Raw genomic sequence first — 26,111 nt, 5'->3', positions numbered from 1 at the left:
GGGCCAGGGTGGGGGAGGGGTACCTTGTTAACCTCAAGTGTCCAGGAGAGAAGAAACGCCCACCCTGCGACCCAAAGCTGCTTCTTTCCACCTGTCTGCCAGCCCGAGCAGATGGCACGAAGATGCTATTAAGTGCTTCTGAGGGGCCGCTCCCATTCTGCCCCTCCTGCTGGTGGGGGGCGGGGGGGCAGGGGCAAAGACTGGGAGGCGGGGAGAGGAGGCCAGTGTGAGGACTGAGAGCAGCCAGCATCTCAGAGGTTCCGCAGTGATGGGTGTTGGGAGACTGGGGAGTGCAGGTGGCCAGTAGCCGCAGGGTAAGAACTCAGCGGGGGAGGAGCAGCCTGGGAGCAAAGGCAAAGGCTGTCAAGGTGGACACAGCTAAGTGCGTGCCTGGGGCTTCTGAGCACCCGACTGGCTCCTTGGTGCCACCTGGTGGACAGTGCGCTGCACAACCGGCAGGGGGGTGGCCCTGACCTGGAGCATCTTTGCGACCAGTGCTTAAGTGACAGGACGGCTCAGGGATCCCCTTGGAAGTGTTGGTGGGGAATGAGGACAGACCTTTCTGGGCACACAAGACCTACCATTGTTCCCGTGCTTTTCCGTGCCTGAACCAAGTCTGCCCTCAGAGCCCCAGTGGGCAAACCCAAACCCCCTTTTTTAGTTGGGCCAGTGAAGGGGGACACCTCCCTGAGGGTCACAGGCTTCCAGGGAGAGTTGGGAGCTCCACTCACCTTCAACCCCAGGTTTAAGCCTAGACACTGAACAGAGCTCCCCCGAAAGCCTATCTTTCTCGGGGGAGCCTCGGCATGGGCAGCAGGCAGGGGCCCCTGCGGGGAGCAGAGGGAAACCCAGTGGCTCTGCGTTCTTAAGGTCTTATGCTGGTTCTACTGAAAAAGAAGCACAAAAGCCAAAACAGAGTAAACAATGATGTCGTTTATTTAAAATGTTTACTCCAAGAAATATATATATAAAAAAAGATAAGACAAATACAGCACTAAACCAGGCACCTTCGACCAAATCACAACTTCTTCAGGTGTTCTCTCCCCTTAGCCCTGAACCCACCCTCCAGAGATGGGAGGCGGGTCAGAGGCCCGGGGGGTCGGCGCAAGGCCACTCTTTCTCTTGGAGTGCAGGACAACCCCCTAATTCCTTGTCATGAAGGATTCCCCCCCCCCCCCCCTTAGGAAGTTCATCTTAAAATTCTAAGCCAAAAGGAGTGATTGTGGCGGAGAACAGGGCCGTCTTCACCTGGAAGTTCCAGGCCTATGCTGCTCTGGTCCCTGGCAAGGGGCCCTAAAATAGGCTGGTGGCGGGTTTCAGACTGGTCCCCCAGAAGATCAGAGCCCTGCCTGCCCCAGGGCAGCTCCCGCAGAGGGGACCCTGGGGCGGCTGTGCGGGTCCAAGGGGCACATGTGCCGAAGCCCCACTCCAGGAGACAGACTCGTGTCCAGGAAAAAGGGCAGGTGCCCCGCACGGAAGTGAGAGCCCGAGATGGTGGCTCTAAGGGTGATTTGGACAAATTAGGTTAGTTTAGCAGAAGCTTCTCCCCTGGACTACGGACTGACACAGGACAGCAAAGATGAGCGTGAAGTCAGACTAAACCTTAGGAAGACGCAGACCCGCTCTCCTGGCACAAGGCCTCGGGACTGGCGGGGCAGATCCTGTCCTGTCACATGCCCTGGAAAGGCAGACGCCGTGAGGCGCCACAGGGGGATGGGCAGGGGAAGAAAGCAACGAGACTCGATCATTTTTGGCATTTTAACATCAAGACAATGACAAGTGGTAACAACAGCAAAGCAAAGAATAAAAAGACCCATATTCAACTCTCCCATCCACCCACGTGTCCCACCGCAGTCCTAACCCCCTCTCCCCCAGAAGCACCACGGAACTAAAAAATCTATTTTAAAGCACCCAAACCCGTCCAGACCCTCTCGAAACCAAGAGCCCCAGCCAGAGCTGTCGCCTCTCCTGGGTCCAAGTGAGCGGAGGGGTCCGGGAAAGGCACCTCGTAACTCACGCAGAGCAGCGCACCGCCGGTGACGAGCTCGGGCAGAGGGCGCGTGGCGGGAAGCGGGGTGGCAGTCACAGATCTGCGCTGACACGCGGGGAAGGGGGACTTTTCAGGAATCCCAACTATTTGGTACCACAGCCAAGCAAGGCGACCAGAGAGCTGGGTTAGCAGAACAGGACCCCACGTCTGAGACAGGGCCCGTTCCAGCAGGATCCGGCGGAGGATAGAGACAGAAGCACAGAGGTGATCAAGGCTGGTACAGAAAGGGCTGATCCTTCCTTGCAAGGACTCCTGAATGCACTTTTTTTTTAAACTGCTGGCTGATCAATCTTTAACGGCGAGTGCTGGCCAGACGGCTCCAGCTCGTCCGGAGAAACCTCAGAGCCGCCCGTGAACTAGACACGCTGTCCCTTTGTCTGCCCACCCCCCAAGTCCCCACTGGGTCCACAATCACCTGATTTTCATCTGGACTTCTTTTACAGCTAAAGTAGATAAAAAATGGCTAAACACAGACCCCAGAGCCCCCACCAGGGGGGAAATGGCAGATTCTGGTAATGTTGCAGCCGAAAGGCGCTGGGGCTTACAAGCAGCCAAGGAGAGAAACAGAAGGCCAGCCTCGGCTGGTCTACAGGAAAAAGCGGGAAAGTGACCCAGATGCTTCCGAAGCAGGCGGGCGTGATTTGGGAATGGAGGGCCACCACCAGCACGGTCTCCGTCCAGCCGCTGCTGCCTCCCGGAAGGGACCTTTCTTTCTGCGTCAACGGGGACTCCTCTCCCAGGGAGCACCCGCTCGGATCACAAGCTAGTTACGACTGGAAAGGGGCATTCTGAGAAGTGTGTTTAGGAGCAGGAAGAAAAAGAAAAACCACTTGGAGAAAAAAAAAAAAAAAAAAGGCAAAAAACCTAGGTTGCTCAGAGTTTCTGCCTCTTTTGTAGGAATGGTAAGTCAACTATGAGCAAATATTTTAATTAAACATTAAAAGAAAAAAAAAACACTTTGGAAAGCATACAGAAAAGGTAGTTGACGTTGAAATCAGTTATAAAACGGAACCTCAGGGAGTCTAACAAAAATGCACCTTCGGTCAACTCTTGCTTTCTTTCAATTCCTCGTTCGACGTCCGGTCCCAGTGCACGTGGAACTGACAGCTGCCGCGGGAGGTGTGGGGCTGCGGGGGCTCTGGGAGAATCAGAGGGTCCGGGGGTTGTACTCTGGCAGTTTTTTGATCTTCTCTTTCTCGGTCTCGCTTTCGTCTCGAGCGATCACCAGGGAGTGTGCGTAGCCCATGGCCACCTGGGGGAACAAATCTTGGTTGGATGTGCGTGGGCCCGTCGTGGAGAGCAGAGCAGACAACGGGCCACCGCTCAGCTGGCCTGACGGCCTGGGCCGGGACCGCCTCCATGCCCCTGGCTCCACGACACCAGCGTCCACAGGAGCTGACCCGTTACCAATGCCCCATTCTGGGCTGCCACCAAGAAGGGCTTTGATGCCGTCAGCACACACCAGCAGGACCGTGGGGGTCCTGCCCCATTCCCTCTGCCTCCCTGGACCACAATCCCACACTGTGGGGGTCACACGCCCTGCCTGTGGGTTGATGGGTAAGGGCGGGCAGGGCGGCCTGGTGGACAAAAAAGGAAGCCCCTCCCGCCACCATCTGCCCCACGGCCAAACATGTGTAGTCTCAGCTCAAAGTACAAAGCAGATGTGAGTGGTACCCTTGTCCCCAGAACAAATCCACCGTGGCTGGACTGTGGCCGGTGTGATTGGGGTGAGAGCGGCTACCGAGCCTGGCCGGCCTGCCCGTGCCACGTCCTACGGATGCCCGTTACCCACCAAATCCTCTAGCTAGCACAAGGCAGCTGAGAAGTTGCTCAGGGAGCCGAGACCAGCCTCGAACAGGTGCACAAGCCCAGGAGCCGCCCAAGCGAGGCCTGGTGTGGCACGGCCTCGCTTCGCCCGGCTGCCGGCGCCCTCGGCTTCTCGCCGGCCTGGAGGCCCCCGCTCACCTGCTCGGTGAAAATGCCATCCAGCGTCTTCACCTCCTGAGCCGCGGTGGAGGACTTGGGCTTGTGGTCCCCGTAGCCCTGGCAAAGCGAACAGAGATGCACAACTGGGGGTCACTGCAGTACGGTCCAGGAAAGGGAACCACGGCGACGTGTGCGGCGACCCCGCTGTCCGGGAGCCTGAGCCAACGCTGGCTGGCCTGGAGCCAGAGGCCCGCTGCGCCTGACACCACGGCTGGCCTGGCGAGCGACACCGACCCACACAAGTGCTGCCAACGGGGGACTGATGCTGAGCTGTCACCTGTGGGGGTCTGTGCGGTAACGGGCACCTTCTGGCGGGGGGGACTGGGGAGACAGCGTCATCACGAAGAAACACTGGTGGTCCCCACACTCCCTGGCAGGCCAGACTCCGAAGAGCCCCCCCCCTCTGGGCCCCAGCCCCAGACTCCAGGACACCAGAGCCAGCGGGCCCGGCTCGAAGACTGCTCCCCGAGCCTGGCGCTGACAGGGTGGGGATGGGGGCTTTTCCAGCTGGCAGACCCCACCCTTCCCAGCTCCATCTGCCACCAGATGCCTCCTCACCCCTTCCCGTGCAGGGAGTGCTTCCTCCCAGACGCCCTGCCACCTCCTCCTTGCCCCTGGGACGCTGCCCCGAAGTCCCCCTCGCTCCCCTCGTTTCTAAATTGGTATTTGGAATCTCTGACAGGCCCTAGAAACACCTTCCTCTCTCTGAGAAGGATCCATAAAATCCGGGCCAGGTTCTGTCTCCTGATTTCAAGGATGCAGCCAGGGCCACCTCGGAGGGCTGGAATGTCTGCTGCCCCGGGGTCCCCGTGGACCCCCCAAGTCTGCACAGAACACTGAGGACAAGGCCACCAAGTGCCGGAGATGGCTCAAGGGACCAAGACGCCCTCCCTCCCCTCCTCTCCATCGCCCCTCAGCTCCCACCCACGAGCGAGGCGGGAAGGGAAACAGACCGCCTTCCCCACAGGAAGTAACAAAGAGGCTGAGGATCATCGCAGCTAGAACGGGCAGAGCGCCAGCCGGGCTCCGCGACCAAGCTGTTCCCGACGAAGAAACTGAAAGTTAAAGACTCATCAGGCACCAGAACTGAAGAATCAGACGGTTGGTTGGGGAAGGCCAAGTATGGGTGAGAAATCGAGGGCCACGGGTTCTCATCAGTCAGGCACCGGAGATGCAAAGCAGGCAACGCAGACTTTCAGTTAGGAAGAGCGAGGGCACCGTGTCCCCAAGTGACCCAAGAGACCAGCCCCGTGACGCTCTGCTCTGGGCAGCAGCAGACGTAACTACTCAGTGCCCACCGCCCCCCGCGGACATGACCCCTCCTGGAGGGGAGCCGGGAAAGCACCCCCTTCCGTGCCCCGGCACACCTCAGCTGTGCTGACAAGACCACGGCGAACGGCGATCTGCAACCTCCCTGTCACCGTGACCACACGGGCACACACCCCTGAAAGCCAACGAGACCCAAAGACTAGGGAGCGTCTCCCCTTCCGGCAGACTCCCGTTTTCCTCCTGCCCGTTTTCAGGAGGCAGCCGCAGAGATCCCGGACTGGGTCCCGCCCCGGCCACACAGGCCCCCCGCTTACCAGCTCCCCAAAGGTGGGCGATGGGCCCCAGCTGATGGTGCTCTCGTCGGCGGCCACGATGATGCTGCTCTTCCTGCAAGCGGAGGTGGGAGGGGGGGCGTCAAAAGCGCAGCCACAGCCCCAGCCCCCGCCGACACCTCCTATAGGCTGGGACTTGCCAGCACCAAGATCAAGTCCATCCCACTCTGAACCCTGCGCGGGACGCACTTGCCACAACACGCGCCTGGCCAACGGGCTTCTCTGAACCCCTCACCCGTGTCCTGTGCAAGCCCCCGACCCCCAGACCTTCCCAGCAAGAGGAGAGGTCAAGTCAGGACGGAGAGCTCATTCCAAAGAGGGTGGAATGCAACAAAAAAATAACATGTTCGGGCCTGGACGTTTGGGGGATTAAAGCCACAGCTCCCCTCCCCCAACGACCCCATCCTGCTCCACCCCCTCCCAGCAACCTGGCAGCTGATTAACATTAACAAACTCCTCACCAAGACATGCTAGAAAGCTCAACAGGTGTCCTTAAAATAAAGTGAAAAGCACCGGTTTCAGGACAATCTCTCCTTCCCAGCGAATCAGAGTTACTAAAATCCTACCATCATGTGGAGTTAAAATCATTTTAACCTGCAAGATGAGCAGAGCCCACCAAGCCTCTGGAGAACGGAAACTGTCAAGACGCCGTTCTTTCTGCGAAGGCAGGAAGATAAGCAGCCATCTGTCCCAGGACCTACCAACTCCTCTTGCCCCGAACAGCACCTCCCCTACTGAATTCTGCTGCTTCCGATGCCCCGAAGGAGGGAGCAGGGGCAGGTGGAAGAGAAAAGCCTCTCAAGGGAAGAGGCGCCCTCTCCGGGGTGTCCACTGGGCCCAGGAAGGGGACAGATGTCCCGCTCCCCAGCAGCCTTGGCCACATACCCACAAGCCAGGCTCCGGATTCGCCAGCCACAGAGGTCCTGCACAGCCTTTGGGTACATGGTGGATTCGCGGGACGTGTTGGTGGCCCCCCAGAAGAACAGCCCACCTGGGGGAAAGACAAACACATTCCCACTGTGACCACACGTGCCAAGATCTGAATTCTCCTCAACAGGAAAGGCAAGATGCCGCACGCTGGGGACAGCAGAGGAACATTCTGTCCGACAGAACGCTGGGGTTTCGGTCTGGGAACGCGGAAGGACTCCGTGGCTCCCCACCCACGGAGTACGCGTCTGCTGGGGAGGCTCACGCCGCCCCCCCCCTGGCCTGAGGCTCCGATGGGGAAGTCACTAACCCACTTCACTGACGGCAAAGGAGCAGGTGTAGCCAGCGTAGATCTGGGACGCCCCGCGCCCGGGGAAGTCGAACAGCTTCACCAAGCGAGGGACCATCTCGTCCTTCTGCTCGGCATGGCCCAGGCGGCCGTAGCCACCAAAGCCCCAGGAGAAGACGCGCTTCTGAGAGTCCAAGACCAGCTGCGGGCGGAGAGAACACAAAGTGTGGGACGGGGCCCCCACAGGAGGGGACAGGAGGCGCCATCGCGCTGTTGCAGAGGACAGCAGAGGACAACGTAAAAGGCAGAAATGCTGCAGCTAAGCTGAGCCTCCCCAGGGCAGGGGACGAAAGGGCGCTTCCTCTTTTCCTCTGCTGCGGGCCCTACTTTCTGTCCCCAAGTACTCCCTGAAGTCACAAGTCCCCCTGGTTCCTCATCAGAAGCAAGAGCCTGAGTCCCCAGAGGGCAGGACAGTGCTCTGGTCCCCCCATCACAGCGCAGACGGCGCCGCAGGAAGGACGGACAGAAGGCCTGCCTGGGCCTTCTCCGCAGACACCCCCCCAACCCACCCATGCACAGGGGACCTCCGTCTGGCCACGAGGACCGAAAACAATTTCAAACTGATCTTCGGGGCACCCGCGTGGCTCAGGTGAGCATCAGACTCTTGGTCTCAGCTCAGGTCTGGATCTCAGGGTTCTGAGTTCAAGCCCCACGCTGGGTGTGGAGCCCTATTTAAATAGAACAAAACAAAACAAAACAAACTTGTCCATGACAGCCTCTTCACTGTCCAGCGTTTGAACGGTGTGACTGTACAACCAAGTACAACCACGTGACGTCAGGAGGCCCGTACAAGATCGACCTTTGCTTCCCAAGACCGCACTGGACAGAAGAGAACCACAGATTTCAGACTCCAGAGGACCAAAACCTCCTCACCCACATCACTGAGCGCTAGACGGGGAGGATTCCAGGCATGAAGCCGTGTCTGAGGTCACTCGTGAGTCAGCTGTACCCCAGCAGACCAGCGTGGTCTCTGGACTCCCAGCCCAGTGCTCTTTCAAGGGAAGAAAGCCAACTTTGACTCACAGGCATGCTTGGGCAGAGTAACTGCAAAAAGGCAATAAAGATAAACAGACACAAATACGGGGGCGCCCAGTTGGGTCAGTCTGTGGAGCATGTGACTCTTGATCTTGGAGTGGCGAGTTCAAGCCCCATGTTGGGTGTGGAGACAACTTCAAAATAAAATCTTATAAAAACAAAATCAGGGGGCACCTGGGTGGCTCAGTGGGTTAAAGCCTCTGCCTTCGGCTCGGGTCATGATCTCAGGGTCCTGGGATCGAGCCCCGCATCGGGCTCTCTGCTCAGCAGAAAGCCTGCTTCCTCCTCTCTCTCTCTCTGCCTGCCTCTCTGCCTACTTGTGATCTCTGCCTGTCAAATAAATAAATAAAATCTTTAAAAACAACAACAACAACAACAAATATCAGGGGCGCCTGGGTGGCTCAGTCACTGAGCCTCTGCCTTCGGCTCGGGTCATGATCCCAGGGTTCTGCGATCGAGCCCAGCACCGGGCTCCCTGCTCAGCGGGAAGCCTGCTTCTCCCTCATCTATTCCCCCTGCCTGAGTTCTTGTCTCTCACTGTCTGTCAAATAAATAAAATCTTAAAAACAAAACAAAACGAGACAGGACACACACAGAAAACAGGACGGCCATCTGTCCAAAGTGATCTTTAAGGAAACAGCCTTCACAGCTACAAGCCATTTAGATCGACTACAGACCTAGAGAGAGGTCTTGTGGTGCTCTGGTAGACAAAAGCCACCCCGGAGAGACACTTGCAAGAGGATTCTGACCCCAAACGTCTGTGTTTCAACTGCATCTCCAGAAACTGTTAGAGAAACTACGAACCCAAGTATCACAACCTGCGGCCGAGTGAGTGGCACGGAGCCGTGGAAGTAGGACGGGCCGTCGTGGGCCTCCGGGATCAGTTCCTGGCTAGAGCCGAGTGTTGGGACACTGGAACATACACACATCCTTCCCCGCAAAGGTGGCAGTCGGGAAGCAGAGGAAAAGCCAGAAACCCTCAAGCCTCACCGTGTGGTTAGCGCCACAGGCCACATCCCGTACGACCACATTGGGGACTGGCAAAATCTGCCCGTCTTTCGTCTTCTCGATGAAGATGGCCACTCGCCGGGGTACCAGCTCGCAGTCATACTCTATCCGCTGCGCCCTGGCGATGAACTTGCCGTCCGAGTTGTGTCCTGGGGCGACAGAGCCGGCAGTCAGCGACGGCCGAGAGCACGGGCCCCAGCCTGGCCCATTAGGGCCTCACAGGACATTTCTGTCAACCAACGTGATGCCTTCCCACCTGGGGCACAACCCAATCAGCACCATGAAATCGACTGTGGGCGCTGAAGCCACTTGTTTTTAAGAAATGAACGGGACAGAACAGCAAACACCCAAGGATACTCTCCCCAAAAAGGATGTTGCTTTGTTAAGATGTCATCAAATGCGCCTCTAGCGTTTGCATCAGTCCGTAACACCGACCACACGTCTACCCACCAGCCGTGGTCAGAGAAGCCAGAGACCACAGATGCAAAGGAATGGCCTACCAAGTGTGGTCTCACTCGGCCCCTGCATACTCCAAGAACGAACAGAAAAAGTTCAACACACGATCCCTAGACTTGAGTTTTTGGGACTTCCTAATAACCTAAATATATCATTACGGGGTTGTTAAAATACAGTTAATGGCATACGCCCATCTCTGCCTTGCCTGACCCAGTAAAACGCGTCATGGCAGGGAGGGGAGGCAGACGCAGGCACGTGGGCTGCGGACGCACTTCTCCAAGGTTACGTTTGTATGTTCTAATTCTAAAAGGAAGGGAACCTCTTTGGATTTGGACAATGAGATTCAAAGTGGGTTTCAAAGAAGGCTGACAAGTAGGGCTGATTCCACAGACACACGTAAAGCCCGTATCTCAAACTACTGTTAAGAAAGCATAGACCGGGCACCCCAAAGTCTGGATTCAGCACTTGGGAGTGCGTGGCACACAGTCCCTGCTCCAGGACCAGCCACGGTCATCACTGCCAAGGTCACGGAGTTTTCCCCCTAGGAAAATCCACTTGCCCGTCTGCAAATCCGGGGCAGCCAGAGGCCGCAGGGGAGCCACACGCACTTCCAGAAGGAGACCGGAAACACGCTTCCGGTGTTCTGCCCGGGCTTAGGGATGGCACCAGGGCCTGTGGCCATGGAAACGGTTTCTCCAACAGTCTCTGGCAGCTCCCTGGCAACCAGCACCGCATGTGCGTAAGGGGCTGTTCGTTCTTATTCACTTCTGACTCGAGGTATATTTAGTTTCACAAAGTCACTGTTCCCTGAAGTCTAAGGCCAGCGCGATGCTCCTTGTTCTATTTATACCATCTTCCATCTGCCTGCTCTTAATGACGTGGGGACCCGGCAACCCAGATACGGGGGCCGCGGGGATCCGGAGTGGCATGCAGCTGAGGCGCCAGCAGAGGGCGCCCACTCCTCACCTCCTACTCGCCAGGGGCTGGGCTGTGGGAAGACGCCAGAAGGGGGGAGCGGGGAAACAACAACAAAAAAAAAAACACACTTTGGTGTCAGATGGGAAAGAAAATGGAGACCTTGTAAAATCAGGATCGAGAGACGTTTTCTACTTACTAGGAACTGCTTTCTGAGCTTTCTCTTTCTACTCAACGAGACAGACATGAATGTTTTTCTGAAGGCGTAGGCTCTGTTCAGGGACGGACATGGGGAAGGGGACTCAGGTGGGCGGGGGGTAGTCGCCCAGCCCCGCATCCACAGGACAACCTTCACCTCGTGTAACATTCTCGCTTCCAAGAAAGGCGAACTCTTAAACAGTGGTTTGATTTTTCTTTCTTAAAAACTCTGAGATCCTTCTACATATAAATGAATTCCCCCTCCCAGAAAAAAGAATCCTTTGTCAGAATCCCAGCCCGATTTGCTCATTAAGGCCAAGCCGTTGGAGACGCTCCACCACCCTGTGACTTAGGACGGGCCGTCCCAGTAAACGAGACCCACTTAACGGATCAAGGCTATTATCTGCGATCAATTACCCACATTTCCAACATGTGTGTGCAGGCCCACACTGACTTCTGGTTCCAGATAGGCAGTTAGATTACAGAGCTTTTAAAAAACGTTTCCATACCCAGCTGACCATATTCAGGGCACCCAAAGGAATAGAGGTTCCCTTTGCAGTCCATTATCATACTGAATTCGGCCCCACAGGCCATTTTGGTAATTGGTTGACCGTTGTACATGATCTGAAAAGACAAGACAGCAGACTCTCAGACTTTGTTTTAAAAGACAGGAAAAAAGCTTCCCCCTCTCTGCAGGTCGGTGTGAAACAATCAGATTGCCAAGGAAACTGAAGGAACCTAGGAATTCTGAAGGCTAAAACCCAGAGCGTCCATGAATAAATACTCTTGGGACGCCCACCTTCCTGGCAGAGTCGAATCCCAAGGTAGGCACATGGTGGGCCCAGCCCCGCGTTCCCCAAAATGCCCAACACTGCGCCCAAGCAGCATGGACCTTGGCTGAGCAGCCCAAGGTTGGGGGGGCGGGGGTGCAGAGACTAGCCCACACATAACCCCCAAAGCTTACCCGGTCACTAGCAAGCAGTTCAGCCTCAACCTGGAAGAGGGCAGCTTTCTCCCGTGCTCCTTGCCCTCTAGAAACACTAGCCCAACTAGCCCTCACAGAAGGTGTGGACAAGAAATAAAACCATTCAAAACTAGGAAGTAAGGCAGCCAAGGCCCCCAAGGAACTCGGCGTGGGCTCTGGAGACACAGGTCAGACAGGACGTGGAAGCCTTATCGCACCCGACAAGCCCTGAGCCCTGGGCCCAGCCCCTCGTTCCCACCTTCCTCTAGAAACCGTCACTTCCTCAGTGCAAATGACAGATACAATGGGGACATTTCAAAAATCCTTCAAACCACAGGTAGCCTTGCCCACGGTCTCTTTCTCAGACCAGGGAATGGGACCCCCGCCTTCACCCTCCAACCACTCGTCACTCACTAGCACATGGTCTTGCCCGACATCAGCAGTCACTGTTAGGTGGGATCCCCACCTCTCTGACGGGAGCACGTGTTCCTCAGGAATAAAAGACCGCCCAACTCCTGTCTGGGTGCTGTAAGCCCCTGGCGGGTAGCCCCACACGAGGTCAGAACTCAAGGGAGTATTTGCAGAGAAAGACGCATCACATGCGTCCAACAGTTCTCACTTTCTTTGGAACAGAAACTTAAAACAAGGCCCCTGGAGCTAATTCATTCAAGGAGAACGGTTTTCGGGAGGCTTTCTGACCATGGGCACCCAGAAGGTGCGCTTTAAAGACTACAGCATGTGAATTCCACTCCGAGAATCTAGACCATCTCCGCAAGGCATGACTGAACTGCAGGGAGTGGTGCTTGTCCTCGCTTGGACAGTCAAGCGCAAAAGCAGAGAGAAACAGAGGCCCTGGCGTCAGGAGAGGGAGCAGCACCTGCGCAGGGCTCGGGACAGCGTCTGTCTGGTTGCCGAGGCCGAGCTGCCCCATCTTGTTCTCTCCAAACGCAAGCACGGAGCCCGTCTCTGGAAGGAAAGAACAGTATCACAAAAGGGAAAAGAACACTGAGGGCTCTAAACCCGATTTGGGATCAAAGGCTCCCAGACCATCACAAGTGGCAGGAAGAGCGCGAGAGAGACCAGGCGGTGGACGTGGGGCGGCAGCTCGGAGGAGAAGCCCCTCGTGGCCCTGGCCTGGGCCCGCCGTCGGATGCCAACAGGTGGGAGAGGCCATCAGCGGCTCTGAGAAGCACCCACCAGGGCTCTCCGGGCACCGTTCCCATTCTGACCGACGGCCACAGAGGCGACTCCACCCCCTCGCCCAGGTGGACTGTGTGACCGCCTGCCCAGATGCGGAAGAAACCAGCCGTTCCTCACCCGTCAACGCCAAGGTGTGGTTCCGTCCACATGCCGCAGACACGATCACTTCATGGCTCAGACCCTCAATGAGTTTGGGGGCTTCTACCCTCTTGGTGTCACCGTGTCCCAGCTGCCCCTTCTCGTTGCGACCTGCAGATCAAGAGCAAGATAAAGTAGGAAGGAGAGAGGGTGGCCGGGCCGGAAAGCAGCGTCCCGGGAAAGGCAGACGACACACCTGGGTCCCCCTGAAGGCGCCCTCCACAAGCAACAGCCGAGGAGGCGGCGGAGAGCGCCCCGTTCCCTGTCCACAGCCAACATCCCGAGCACCTGGAGAGGCGCCCGGTGACCAGGGCAAAGTACACAGTATCGTCCCCAGAGACGGTTCTGTAGGCCGCGGCCACCTCCTTCACCTGCTCCGACCTGCTTTTCTGGGACAGCAGCTGGAACCCAGCCGGGAGCACTACCCGTGGCTCTACCCCCAAGGGAGAGAGGGACGCGGCTCGGTCGGCCCTGGGGGTCCTGCACGAGCAGGGGAGCACGGGGAAAGTCCCAGCTCTCACTCCACCTGTCAGACGAGAATTCCCTCGCTCCCCTCCCGAGATGGACTTTAAAAGGGGAACCATTTTCGACACCTGCCCCAGTTTCGTCACCTCAGTGCCCTGCGTGTCTTCCATGGACCACGTGGTTATTTCTACTTGTCATTTCTTTCCTTTTACCTGCCCTGGAAACGATGCCCACAGAGCAGAGCCAAGCCCACCGCCTGCGGACTGACCTCCAACAGGACCCGCAGCCAGGGACAGAGGGCAGGACGGCGCAGACCACCAGCCCTTGTGGAGCCACACAGGCCGTGAGCCGCCGAGACCCAGGCCTTCTGGCAAGGCCCTTGCACCCCACAGCAGACAGGGCAAGCAGGGTGTGCGGGGAGGAGCCCCTGCATCCCCCTGGTTTTCAACACCCACTACCACAGTCCTCAAACCAAAGAGCTCAAAGGGCCCCACACAGGTCCCCCCAGCCAAGAGAACCGCCACACAGCAGGAAGCAAACTTACCTGGGAGCTTTCACAGGGCCAGTAAGTCATGGCACCTGGGGGCAGGGGGAGGAAGCAGCTCCCACCCCTCCCTGACAACGGCCTTCTAACCTTCCACCAGGAGAAAAACGGAGGGCAGAGCCGCAAGGACAAGGACCAAGCACCCTGAGGGCTGGAGAGGCAGACACCAGCTTCCACCGGGAGCTGTCCAAATTCACCGGCAAAGGCATGGTTTCTCGGGCCCTCGAGAGGCCGGAGTGGCTGACAGGTGTGGACCCCTTGAGAGTGACATGTTGTAGCACTAAAGCTTCCAAGCACCAGCCCGTTTCAAGCGGCTAGCCATGGCACCGGGACGTGTCCTCTCCCTGCCCCACCCCCACATCTGCTGGGGGCGGGGCACAGGTCTTGGCTCGGGCGCTCGGCCAAGGGCACGGACCCCTGCACCACTCCTTGCCCACAGGGCCAGCACAGGGCCCATTTTTAGAAGCACCATGTAAGTGCAATTCAGTAAAGAGATCAGAGAGAAGGTATTTCAAGTTGGGAGCTCTGACAGACTGCTGTGTTCGGCGCTGGAACACTAGGCAGGAGGGGTGTGCTTAGGGGGAAGGACACACCTCCGCGCCAGTCGGGGAGAATGAAAACCGTGGCAATGTCAGCATGTCATCAAGAGACTATAAAGTTTAAATTTGGGCCAGACACACTTGTTAGTTTTTTTTTTTTTTTTCCAACAGCGTTACAAAATTAGCAGAGTGCAGTGAAGACAACAGATGTTAATATATTTGGACTTTGGTACAGCAGCTCATGAAATCGCAAGAAACGGTTCAAACAGACGGAAATAAAAAAGCAGTCATATGGACTAAAAACTAGCCAAAGGACCAGAAACAAAGGGCGGGGACAACTGCCAACCCAGCCAGCTGGAGGAAGAGGCCAGGGGCTACCAGAGGGCGTGGGGCTAAACTGAGCCTCACCCAGGACCTGCATCAACAATCTGGAAGGAAAAAAAAACAGGCAACAGTGCGTGGGGGCCCCGAGAAGGGGATGCTGGAGCAGGAGGTGACCACGGGCAAGGACGCCGCCTCCCAGGGACCCAGGCCAGGGGGTCCAGCAGTAGGAGACCAACTCCACTCAGAAAAGTAAACTCAATTGTCAAGAAATCTGAAAGGAAAGAGGAACCAAGCAACCAAACCTGCAGACGGGTGAGATCCCCGGAATCAGAGGGACAGGATCGCAGTGACACGGCGGCTGATGCCATGACGTGGCCGGTGGCATTTAAAGTGGCAAGAACAGAGGTCTTACGTCAACACTGTGCCACGAAGCAAGAAGGGGGGACTGTCCGCCCTGGGGACAGCGTGTCTAAAATAGGAATTCAATTCTAGGTGCCTCGGGATCACAAAGATCCAGATTCCGTCGGAACATTCAGGAAAAAGGAGGACCAAAAGAGAAGACTCAGGGGCGCCTGGGGGGTGGCTCTGTTAGTTAAACATCTGCCCTCAGCTCGGGTCATGATCCCAGGATCCTGGGATCGAGCCCTGCTTGGGGGGGAGCACGGTTCTCCCTCTCCCTCCACCCCGCCCCCTCTTGTGCGCTAATATAATAAAAAAAATCTCCCCCCCCCCAAAATAGGATTCAGAAAGTTCGGTAGCTATGTACAAGCAAATGGCAGAAGGGTGGAGGAAGGGGACGTACTTTCAGGAACAGGCGAGACCAGCTGGAAATCAGGGAGAAATACCGCTGCAAAAAAGCCGCCCTTCCAGGCAGACAGAGTTCGAGGAAGTCAGCCCCAGCGGGAGCCCACCCCACCCCCATGAGGCACCCCATCCCACCGGACCCCAGACTTACCCCAGCTCCACAGCTTCCCTTCCGTGGTGATGAGGAGGCTGTGGGCAGCGCACGAACCCGAGACCACGGTCCGCACCCGGACCCCCGACAGGCAGCCGTATCGATGGGGCCCCCACAAGTTCTGACCGAGATTGCGGTAGGCAGCTGCAAAGGGAAGAACGCAAATCAAACCCCACAGTGACCAGGGGGGCGGAAAGCACCCCAAGAAAGGGTTCTAGCCACAAAGCGTCCGCTCTCCTACGACAGGACCCCACAGGACCCCTGGAGTGCTGCATCAGCCTAGCCTCGGCCGGGGGTGCTGCCCAAGGAGAAAGTCTGCAACTGCAATAGAATGACTGCCTCCACCCCCCCATGCCCATCTCTGTCCCCAATCCACGGGAACCACAGACCCTCAGGCACAGGCTGCTGAGCACACCCACATGCAAGCAGCGGAAAAGGCAGGGCCCTCTCCCTCCTGCTGGGAGCCCAACCCAGGAAAGCTGGCGGGGGGCTCAGTATCTCCTTCCCCACACCCTTCCCACCTTCCCCTGCCTGCCTTTCCCCGACCTTGGCCTTGCCCTTGCAGCCAGAGGCTCCTTTCCAAGTGGAGTCTGAGGGTCCCCATCCTCCCCAGAACCACCTGCCCTGCCTGGCACATCTACCAGGTCCCGGGCAGGGGGCCCAGCTGACACCCCTCCCCTGCCACGCAGTTTCCTCCTTTCCCAGGGGTCCCACTGTAGTGGCCAAGTCATGGCCCCGTACTCTGTCATGTACTCCTTCCCACAGAACACCCTTCCCTGTACCCTTGTTCTTCAAATCTCATGACAAGCACCCCCTCCTCTGGGAAGCCCTCCACGCCCCCATCCCCCTCTTCCAGCTCATGGCTCCCTGCTCACTATGAGGCCGATCCCGGCATGCAAACCTACTGAACTCATGTGCCTTCCGGGGCCTAGCAAGCCCAGGGCCTCACTAATGCCTGGCCCCCAAGGACGCAATCAAAACAATGGAGTGTGTATGGGCAGGAAAAACAGAGCTGCCGCCTTCAAAACTCCCCCTCCTCCCCATTCACGGACAGGGCATGGCCAGCGTTTCGTGTAGTATTTTCAACTTGGGGCTCTTGAGGACAGAGACACGAGCCGCATGTGTAGGCCTGTAGTGACCGTTATGAAATGCTAGTGGCTGCCACAACGGCCATGTCACGTTAATGTGGATATCAGAGCTGATGAAGAGGATGCTTAATCGGACTCCAGGGGAAAAGCACCGGTGAGACTCGAGGCCAGTCCTGCCCTGCCCGTGCCGCACCAGCAGAGGGCGCCAGGCGCATCTTCCTTCAGTTACAGGGGCCCCCAGGCCGGGAACAGCGAGTGCAGTCAGAATCCCAGACCCGCGACAACGCCCCCAGCCCGAGCTCTCCCCAAAGGTGGAAGATGACCCGACACGTCCTGGGAAAGGGCACACCCAACATGACAGCCTTCGCAGGATCTGCTGTAGTCTGTTGATCACGAAGGTGAAAGGACGGTGGCAGGGCGGACACGTGTCATCTCTGGGAACAACGCACCACAACACGGGGACACCGTGGAGGGAACAGGTGTACCACGGCGGACCCAGCTTGGAGTGGACCCGTCTCACAGGTGGCTGGATGCCCTGGTTTGCCGAAGCCTCTTCCCTACGGCAGCTCCAGGAAGATCAATGCCCAAGATGCTGAGGGCCCAAGGGGTAGGATTTGTCCCCACCTTCGAGGACCCGTTCGAGTGATCCAAGTCAAATCCAGTGCCCAGCAGCAGCGGCGGCTCCTCGGCCAGCCTGGCCGTCTGGGGACAGAGCACGAGCCACCGTGTCACAGTCAACGACGTGGCCATCATGCCGATACTGGAGGCTTCGCCACAGTGGGCCCTGGGGGGCTGGCCGACTCCCCGGCCAGAGTATGAGGAGACTGGAAAGGGCCAGCGCGGGAGGACTCTCGGCTTGCACCAGTGGGACAATAAATACGCCCCCTCTCCCTAGAGTCTCCTGGCAAGGTCAGGGAGGACCCAAAGATACTTTAAAGTACTTAGGAAGAATGTTTGTTAATTGCGTAAAACTTCACTTGAAGGGAGACCAACCAGGGAAGAAGCAAAGGTCGGAACGGGAGAAGACAAAAAGGCACTCTTGAAATGCACCCAGCACGCCTATAACTAGGGCATGAGAGTGGATTTTTTAAACCACAGGGCAGTTTCCCTCCTTCTGGACCTCCCTAGGGTGTGGGGAGCTCGGCCTGGCCTCAGTGCACCCCACCCTCTGTCCACAGGAGACGGCCAATACTCTGCCGCTTGCTTTCCTCTGGAATTTACTTCCCCGCTCCGGGCCCGAGTGTAACTGTGAGCAGGCCACTCACTGGAAAAGCAGCTCGGAGACCCCATGCGGCGCCCACACGGGGCTGGCAGGGAGACAGCAGCTGTCACACCCCCGGAGGGGCTTCCCGGACACCAGCCCCGGGGCAGACCCCGTTCGTCTCCAGCCGGACCCCTGGTGCTTCTGGAAGTCCTGCTGCCTTCATGGAATACGATGATGTTCTCAGCCCGGCGTGAGGCACCAGGGAGTGCCCATGTGCAAATATTTGTTCGCTGGGCAATGTTGGAAAGTACTTTGGGAATCCTTCCAAATGAAATCAAGAAGCCATAAAACGTGGCAACGGGCCAACTTCACTTCTCTTGGTTGGCCCATATCCTCCTGAGGAGAGATACCGGTTTTCTAAAAGCTACTGGGCACCAAAAGCTACTTCTTGGGGCTTCTCTGCTCTCTCCACTCCACACACTGCCATCTGCTCTGTCTGAGCAGCTCCTGCAACAAACTGGCAGTGTGCGAAGGACCGTGGACTCTTCCGTGGCGTCTAACAAGCTGGACGTGTGACATGTGCCGAACGTCTTGGACACCTCGGACATCCCACGGGACCAGCCTCTTCGTGATCATGAAAGTAACCGATGTGAGGAGGAGGAGGATGGGAAGAAGGCGTCCGTGTTCTTTTTGACGGTTTATACTTTTCCCATTTAATCCTGAACGGAACTGGGTTTTTAAAACACAGAACTGGGAGGGGCGCCTGGGTGGCTCAGTCGGTTCAGTGTCGGACCCTTGGTTTCCGCTCAGGTCATGATCTCACAGTCGTGGGACTGAAACTTGTGTCCAGCTCTGTGCTCAGCATGGAGTCTGCTTCGGAGTCTCCCCCTCTCCCTCCTGCGTGTGCGCGCACTCTCTCTCTCAAACAAATAAAATCTTAAAACACCACCACCACCAGAGAACAGCGAAATGAGACATTGGCATGAGACCTGGGTTCAAGTCCTGCCCTCTCACCAGAGGGGCTGTGTGGCCTTAGGCAAGTGGCTTGGCCTCTCTGAACACTGCCAATGCGGAGCGCACCTACCTGGTGAGGACTCACGGGAACCACGCGGGACACCTAGCACACAGGGAAGCACCCGACAGACAGCTTCGCACAGTTGTGGAAACCGGGTCTCATACCTTGCTGTTTAGGCACTTCTTTCCGACCGATCAGGTCCCAGTTGGTCGCCCCAAAAATCAAAAGCTGGCCTTTGCACTTAGGCCCTTCAAGTCTCTACAGACAGAAGACAGGGAGGGAAGGAAGGAAAAGATTAGCTCGCGATGCTGCTTCCAGCTGCGGGGTCTCGTCTCCCGAAAGCCAGAAACAAAAGAAAGATCGTCATTCATTACTCGCGCCCCCCCTGCTGCGTGCCGCAGGGTGGATGGAGGCCCGAGGGGGTCACCACCTCATCAGGGTGTGGAACCCCAAACCCGCCCGCCGCAGCTCATTTTTGAGGCCCAGGCTGATCTCTCTACCCGCTGATCTCTTGGAAGTACCTTTTGCAAAACACTAAAAAAAAATCGGCTACACGTATGTTTCCCTCCACCCTGCAAACTGCCTATAGCGCTGTTTCCAAGAGGCCTGGCGGGGTGCAGAGGGGATCTTAAGGCAGCTGACCCTGGGGCCAGCAGGGCGCTGCACGTGAACTACAAGCCTCAGGAGCCCTGCGTCACCCGACTTCAGACCATCCCTCCTCCGCGTGGGGCCTACTGTGCCTGGCACCTTTCCAGTCCGGGGCGGCGGGGAAGGGGTGACAACACATCATCAGAGCGCCGTGTGACAGGGGAGACCCCAGCCGGGCCCGTCCTCAGGCCTGTCCTGGCTGCGGCCTGGGAGCCGGGGGAGCAGCGGTGAGTGGGGACAGGGAGGCTCCGGGGGAGAGGCCGTGTTCACAGCCCCAGGACTCTGGAGTCCAGCCCCTCAGCCTCTCCACAGAGCAGCGCTAGGACCACACACCGCGGGCCAGTCAAGGGAGGACGTGTCACTGTCCCGTTCGGGCTGGGACTCATGAGGGTATTCTCATGTGCTGCGTTTCTGAAACGTCCAAACACACTTTGTAAAGTCGACCAGCAGGCAGAGACTCGCTTCTGAACCACGCACCCACCTCCTCTGTCAGCCTTGACCTCACCAGCCCAGGACACGGAAAAGAATGGTTTCCTTCTGCTTACAGAACTGCTCTCAATGAAAGAAAGCCACCTGGCCCCCGTCCTTCCACGTCTAGGCGGTGCCTGCCCTGGCGGGATGCTCGGCGACACAGTGCGTGCGTTCTGAAGAGGAACACATCTCCAGGGGGACGCTGCATGACCCAGACCCGAGGTCACCAGCACCCCACGGAACAGGTCCCGCCACACGCACCCACGTTTACGTGGCTGGAAGACGGTCCCTATACAGGGCACGTCCTGCAGACAGCCTGTGAAGGGGAAGCCAACAGCCAGGAACGGAGAAGGACCTCGCCACGCATAAGTTATTTAGAGAAAGACCTTAATCGGAGGGCAGTTCCCACCCCACGGCACCCACCGACTCGGATTACTTGAATGGGAGCCTAGTTTCCCTCAGTTATCTCCCCTTCTTTGTTTAGCTGGCAGCCTGGCTGGAACATTCTACAGATCTACCACAGAGGACAAACAGCAGCCAGTGGGTTCTGTCAAGTTCCCCAAGGAAGCAGCGGCCCTGGGAATCCGCCCAGGCCCCCAGCCGGCCCTCCATGGCTCCTCCGGTCTGCATGGTGAGTGCAGGAGACGACCCCTGGGGGCATGAGGTGACCATGAAACCAGGACACGGAGGGGCACCTGCCAGACCAGCAGCTCGCAGGCCTGCAGGTCCCTTGGACTGCGAGAGCTTCTGCAACGGCCCCGGCAGGAGCGGGTGTCCCCTGTGACCCGAGGCAGCGAGGGCCTGTGGATACTGGCTCCCAAGCCAGCTGTGCACTTCTCCAAAACCTTCCTGATACAAGGCTTGTGGCGAGCCCTCGAGCATGGAGTCCCTCCAGGCACCGCGGTCCGATTCCTCCAAAGAGACTGTTCTCTTTCTCAGGTTTTCATGCCCTGGGCCTTACGTCCTCACCCATCCGATGAAACTAATGGACTAGACTTCTGCAGTGATCTGCACAGCTGTTTGCCCTAGGTCACCTACTCTATTTCTCCCTAGTGGAATTCTTCCCTTTACCTTCTAGGAAAAAAAAAATTTAAGTAAGGAACAGAACTCCCAACACCCTTAAATGACAGCCCGTGCTCCTTTTGGTCACAGACCTGAGCTGGCCTGCCAAGTGCGAACACCCGGACATCTGCTGCCTCCACCCAGAGGAACCCCCAAGGACGGCTGTCGGGGCTGAGGGCTGGAGGCTCTGTGGTGGGGAAGCAGGGTCTACAGTCTCCCCAAGAGGAGGAGTGATGTCATTCCACCTGCTGCTCCCGACACCCCGGTCACAAAAGCTGGTCCCAGATGAACGGCCGCAGCAAAAAAAATGCACTGAGCTTCTTCAATCAACAAAATAGGCTTTCTGGTCCAAAGCAATTTCTGAATTATTGCCCAAGTGCAAAGAGCACGTTAATGAGGCTGTGAGCCCACCTTTTAACGTATACCCTTTCAGAAAACCGCTACTCTCCGCTGCGGGAAGGCCGCTCAGAGAAATGTCAGCGACAAATCCCTTCACAGGCTATCATCAGCTCGAACAGACTTCAAGCTCGCTTTTGGGTCCGATGTGTCTGGCCCTTGCAAATGGGACAGACTTGTCTGGAGCCCACACGACCTCGGCACCCCAACACTGAAGAAACCACGAAGACCCGCACAGGCAGCGACACTCCAGTTTTCCAGAATTCTGCCAAGGCAGCCGTGGTCACCTCCGGGGTCACGGAGCTCGTCCGTCACCCACCCCAGACAACAGCAAAATGGTCATCTGACACCACCACACACAAGTCCGGGAGAGAGCATTTCCCAAGACTGAAATCCCAAGAATGTTCTACAAAAATACACGTTTACTCAAGGCAACCCTGCTCCTCAACCTCAGGTATCTGGGTTCACCTTTAACAAGCCCCGACTTCAGCTCAGAGTTCCAGACCGCTCCTGGCAGCTGCTCTCATACACGCACCTCCTTCAGGCGGCCCTCCATGGAGAGGAGTCTTGCAAAATCCTCCCTCAAAAGCCTCTCCAGAAACAAGCTAGAGACAGACAGCTGTCTGGGGCGGCCCTGCTTGGCAAGAGCAGGACTGATGCTGCCCTCGGAAGCCGGGAACCTGGGGTCAGGCAGGGGACCCACCCGGGACCCAGACCTGTGGGAAAGCAGTGGGGCAGCACGGGTCTGGTCTTGACTCTGGACCAAACTCAAAAGACGCTAATGAAGAACTGAAAACGTCGGCTGTGCACTGTGCACTGGGCACAAGGCATCTGGATGCTCAGTCTCCTGGATGTGCTCGCTAGTCCAAAGGAAACCACGCTACTGCTTGTGTTTTAAGGAAGGTTCATACAGATTTGTCTACGCGTATCCAAAATGGACAAAGTACACGAGTCATAAATACAAGGCAAATGCAAACTGAAAGGCAGGGCTGGGCCTGTCTACTCCTGGGAAGCAGAGAAATCTCTAGGAAAGACTAAGACAGTGCCTTCCCATCAGACAAGCCGGCCACAGGCAGTGCTGCTGGAGAGCCGGGTGTCCCTCCCTCTCTCTGGGACTGCGTGCTTGGGAGAGTAAGGATCTCTTCCCTCACTTCGGGGAAAGAAAACGTGCTGCTCCAATACACTGATGAGAGAGAGCCCTGCCGCGGACAGGCGCGCATGCACAGGAGAACACGGCAGAGGTAAATAGAGCCCCACTGGCCGCTCTGCTCAGCTTCCCTCCTAACAGAGAAGGACTGGCAGGGCAACCGGCTGGAGTCCCGCACGGAGAATTACCTCTGTTGAAGGAGAACTGTTGCTGTGCTCCAGTTTCTCCACTCCAGCCAGTTCGTGGCACTGTCCTGCTCTCAGACCCTAGGTTAAGCCTTTTCAGTGACACGGGCTTTCCTCCACCATCTGACACACTGACCCTTTCAACAGGAGAGCAATTATGAAGCATCATCACATGAACGCTTTGCACAGGGATTACCGACGTCATCAGAAGACACCTGAGCCCATGTGGAAGTCATGTGGAGACAGGCCCTTAAGCTCCGTGCCTCAGTTTCCTCATCCGTAAAGCGGATGAAGAAACGCGTTCTTTTTAACCATTTAAACACTGAACACCTCTTGGGGAAAGCACTCTGGTACTGCTGAGCCTCACACACCCTTTGGGGACAGAAAGGGGCCTCTCTGGAGAGCCTACACCCTAAATGGACATTCTTACTCTTTTGGGGCCATCTGAAATCTATCCTCGACACATGTCTCACACAAAGCCCGTGGGTTTGGAGGATCACGGACCCCAGCCTCAGATGTCTGGCTCTACGCTGGGTTCCGCAGACACCAGGAGTTGAGATGGTCACGACCTCAATTAAATTCTGCAGGCCTAACTCTAACGAGTGAACTGAAGCCCGCACAGGGGACAGGAGATGCTTCTTCCCCGGCGGGGGTTGCGGAGAGGGGTACACGGAGCCCGCACGGAGCACCCGCGCCCTCGCACCGCCAGCGGTGAACAAAGCCCCAACACCTCGCCGCCCCGGGGGCTTCCCGACCTCAGGGGGAGGGCTCTCCGGAGCATGCGCCCTCGCACCCCGCCCCGGCGCCGGCCGCCCCCGCCTCCCCGGCGGCGCGAGACTGCGCAGGGCCGCATGGGGCATGCGCGGCGGCCGCCAGGCCCCGCCCCCCCAGAGCGCCGGAGCCGAGGCGGCGGGAACCTCAAAGCCTCGGCGCAAACCGCCGCTCCCCGCAGCGCCCCGGCGGCCCCCTCCCCTGGCGGCGCCCGGGCGGCGCAATGGCCGTGGGGAGGGAGAAAGGGCCCGGAGGCGGCGCAGGCACCAGGCGACGAGGCCAGCACCCGGCGCGCGCGCGCGTCCCCTCCTCCGGCCGGAGACAACTTGCAAAAGTCTCCCTTCCCGGGGCGGGAGGGGGAGGGGAGGCGGAGGGAGTCGTCTCGCTCGGCGCCGGGGGCGGGGCCATGACCCCCTCGCGCGGGCGGGCGGGCGCGGGCTCCGGCCGCCCCTCCTCCGGCGGGGGGCCCGGGGCGCGCGCCCCAACGGCCAACGGCCGCGCGGGCGGGGGCGACGGGGTCGGATAGGCCGCGGCCCGCCCCCGCCCCCGGCCCGCGCCCTTTTGTTGTGCGGCTGCTGCGATGATTCAGCCCGCGGCCTGCGCCGGCCCTGCCGCCCCCGGCCAGGACGCGCAGTGACGCGCCGCAGCCCCGGCCCCCCCCTCCCCGACCCCCCCACCCGGCCCCGCACTCACGACGCGCTCCTTGGTGTGCTCAGGCTCGGTGATGATCACTGCTGCGCCGCCCGCCTTGGCCGCCGCCGGCCGCGCCGCGCGCTTGCCCCCACCGGGGGCCCCGTCGAGCTCCAGGCCGTCCTCATCGCCGCTGCTGCCGCCGCCGCTGCTGCTGCTGCAGCGCTCGGGCCGCTCGCGCTTCCTGCCGGCCGGGCCGCCGCGCTTCCTGGGCCCGGCGCGGGCCGTGCCGTTGCCCGAGCTCGGCTCCTCCCAGGCCGCCGCCGCCGCCTTCTTCCTGGGCATGGTCGCGCTGGAGGAGACACGGGGCAGCGGCGCACAATGGACGGGTTATAAACTGCGCGGGGGGAGGGGAGCGCAGCCGAGCCACCGGCCTCCACTTCCTCCCCTGCCCTCCCCAAAGTGGCGGCCGCGGGGTGGGCGGAGAGGGGGCGAGCCGGGAGGAAATCGCGCCCCTCCCGGGCCTCGGCGCGCCTCCTCCGGGGAATCCCGCACGGGAGCCCACGTCTGACTGCAATCCGCTTAGGGAAATAAAAAAAATGGAGACCCCCCCCTCCCGGCCCATCCTCAAGTTAGGTTTGCCTACATCGCATCACTATTGCAGCCTGTTCCCCAAAAAAGTAAAGGGAAAGAAAAAGGAGCCTCTGATCCCCTAGCTTCTAATTAGAGAAGGCTCCGGGACATTTAAAAGATGGCCCTCTGAAAGGGCTCCCCCCGCCCCGGCCGCCCCACCTGCTGCTTTTGTCTCCGCGCCCCCCTCCCCGAGCCCCCTCAATTAAATGCAATTCTCTCATCCGCCCCCCTCCCCTCCCCGAGCCCCGAATTCCGCGCCAGCCTGGGGGTTCCGACCTCTGGCTCTAATTAGCCTAATCCCTCGGGGTGGGCTGCCCCCGTCGAAAGAGGGGCGAATGAAGCCGGCCCCCAGCCCCAAACACCTGCTCGCACAGACACGAAAAATAAAAACTTTAATGGTGCCCAACTCTCCCCGCCCCCTCTCCGAACGTGTGGCCCAGCTCCTCGGATCCCGGCTGCGAAGTGCCCCGCTCCGCCGCTACTTTCCCCTACCGTCCCTGCGCTTTTCGCCCTGTCTTTTTTTTTTTATTGATTTTGAACAATGGGATCTCTGTCTGTCTCCGATTAAACCACGTGGATCCGCCTTCCTTCCCCTTTTTATTCATTCAATCCCCCAACCCCCCTTCCTTAAGGTTGTTGTTGTTTTGTGTTTTTTTTACCTTTTCTGCTTTAAAAAAAAAAAAAAAAGAGGGGGGGGTTAAAAAAAAAAACAAAACTTTCCCAGATCCCGCAAACTGAACATTGTCGATTTTGATTTTCAGTCCCTACCTGGTTGGAGTGATGAGAAACCGGAGAGAAAACGGAAGAGGAGCAGCTAAGAGATGAACCGGAGGGCTTTTTTCACCCTCCCACCCCCGGCCCAGACCAGGGCTCCAGCCCACTCACCAGATACACTTAAAATGTAAATACGAGCTTCCAGAACAAATGCTACAACACAAAACAGAAACACATGTGCTGCCGGGCGGCAAGCGAGCGCGCGACGGAGCGGGCGGCTGGGGGCCCGGGGAGCGCGCGCCCCCTTCCGGCTGGCGGACCCCGCGGCGGCCCGGCCCCGACCCCGCCCCCGCCCGCGCCGGAGCCCGCGGGACCGCCGGCCCACCCGAGCTAGCGCTGGGCGCCACGCGGCCAGACTCCACGCGTCCGGGTCCTGCGCGGTCCCCCCGCTGCGCCACGCGCCCCGGGTACTCTGCGCAGCGCGTCCCGCGCC

At 58.4% G+C, this 26,111-nt stretch overlaps 1 protein-coding gene across 3 annotated transcripts; it reads right to left on the bottom strand.

Moving 5' to 3' along the window:
- Nucleotides 1-913: 913 nt before the first annotated feature.
- On the bottom strand, nt 914-25,862 carry RCC2 (regulator of chromosome condensation 2). Of its 3 annotated transcripts, none has more exons than XM_046007844.1 (13): nt 25,790-25,862; nt 24,335-24,623; nt 19,126-19,219; nt 15,655-15,798; nt 12,807-12,938; nt 12,367-12,455; nt 11,035-11,149; nt 8,939-9,105; nt 6,875-7,055; nt 6,523-6,628; nt 5,620-5,692; nt 4,016-4,093; nt 914-3,302 (listed from the first exon to the last, which is right to left on the bottom strand). In XM_046007844.1, the coding sequence occupies exons 2-13, from the start codon at nt 24,614-24,616 to the stop codon at nt 3,198-3,200; spliced, it is 1,566 nt and encodes a 521-aa protein (XP_045863800.1). In that variant the 5' UTR covers nt 24,617-24,623; nt 25,790-25,862; the 3' UTR covers nt 914-3,197. The 3 variants fall into 3 exon arrangements, with proteins under 3 accessions (XP_045863800.1, XP_045863796.1, XP_045863804.1); XM_046007840.1 differs by having other exon boundaries at nt 25,673-25,829; XM_046007848.1 differs by lacking the exon at nt 25,790-25,862 and adding an exon at nt 25,181-25,327.
- Nucleotides 25,863-26,111: the final 249 nt, after the last annotated feature.

The sequence above is a fragment of the Meles meles genome, chromosome 1 (genome assembly GCF_922984935.1).
Source record: "Meles meles chromosome 1, mMelMel3.1 paternal haplotype, whole genome shotgun sequence".
NCBI lineage: Eukaryota > Metazoa > Chordata > Mammalia > Carnivora > Mustelidae > Meles > Meles meles.
Note: the sequence above shows the minus strand (reverse complement) of the source record. Positions and strands in the feature narration are given on the sequence as shown.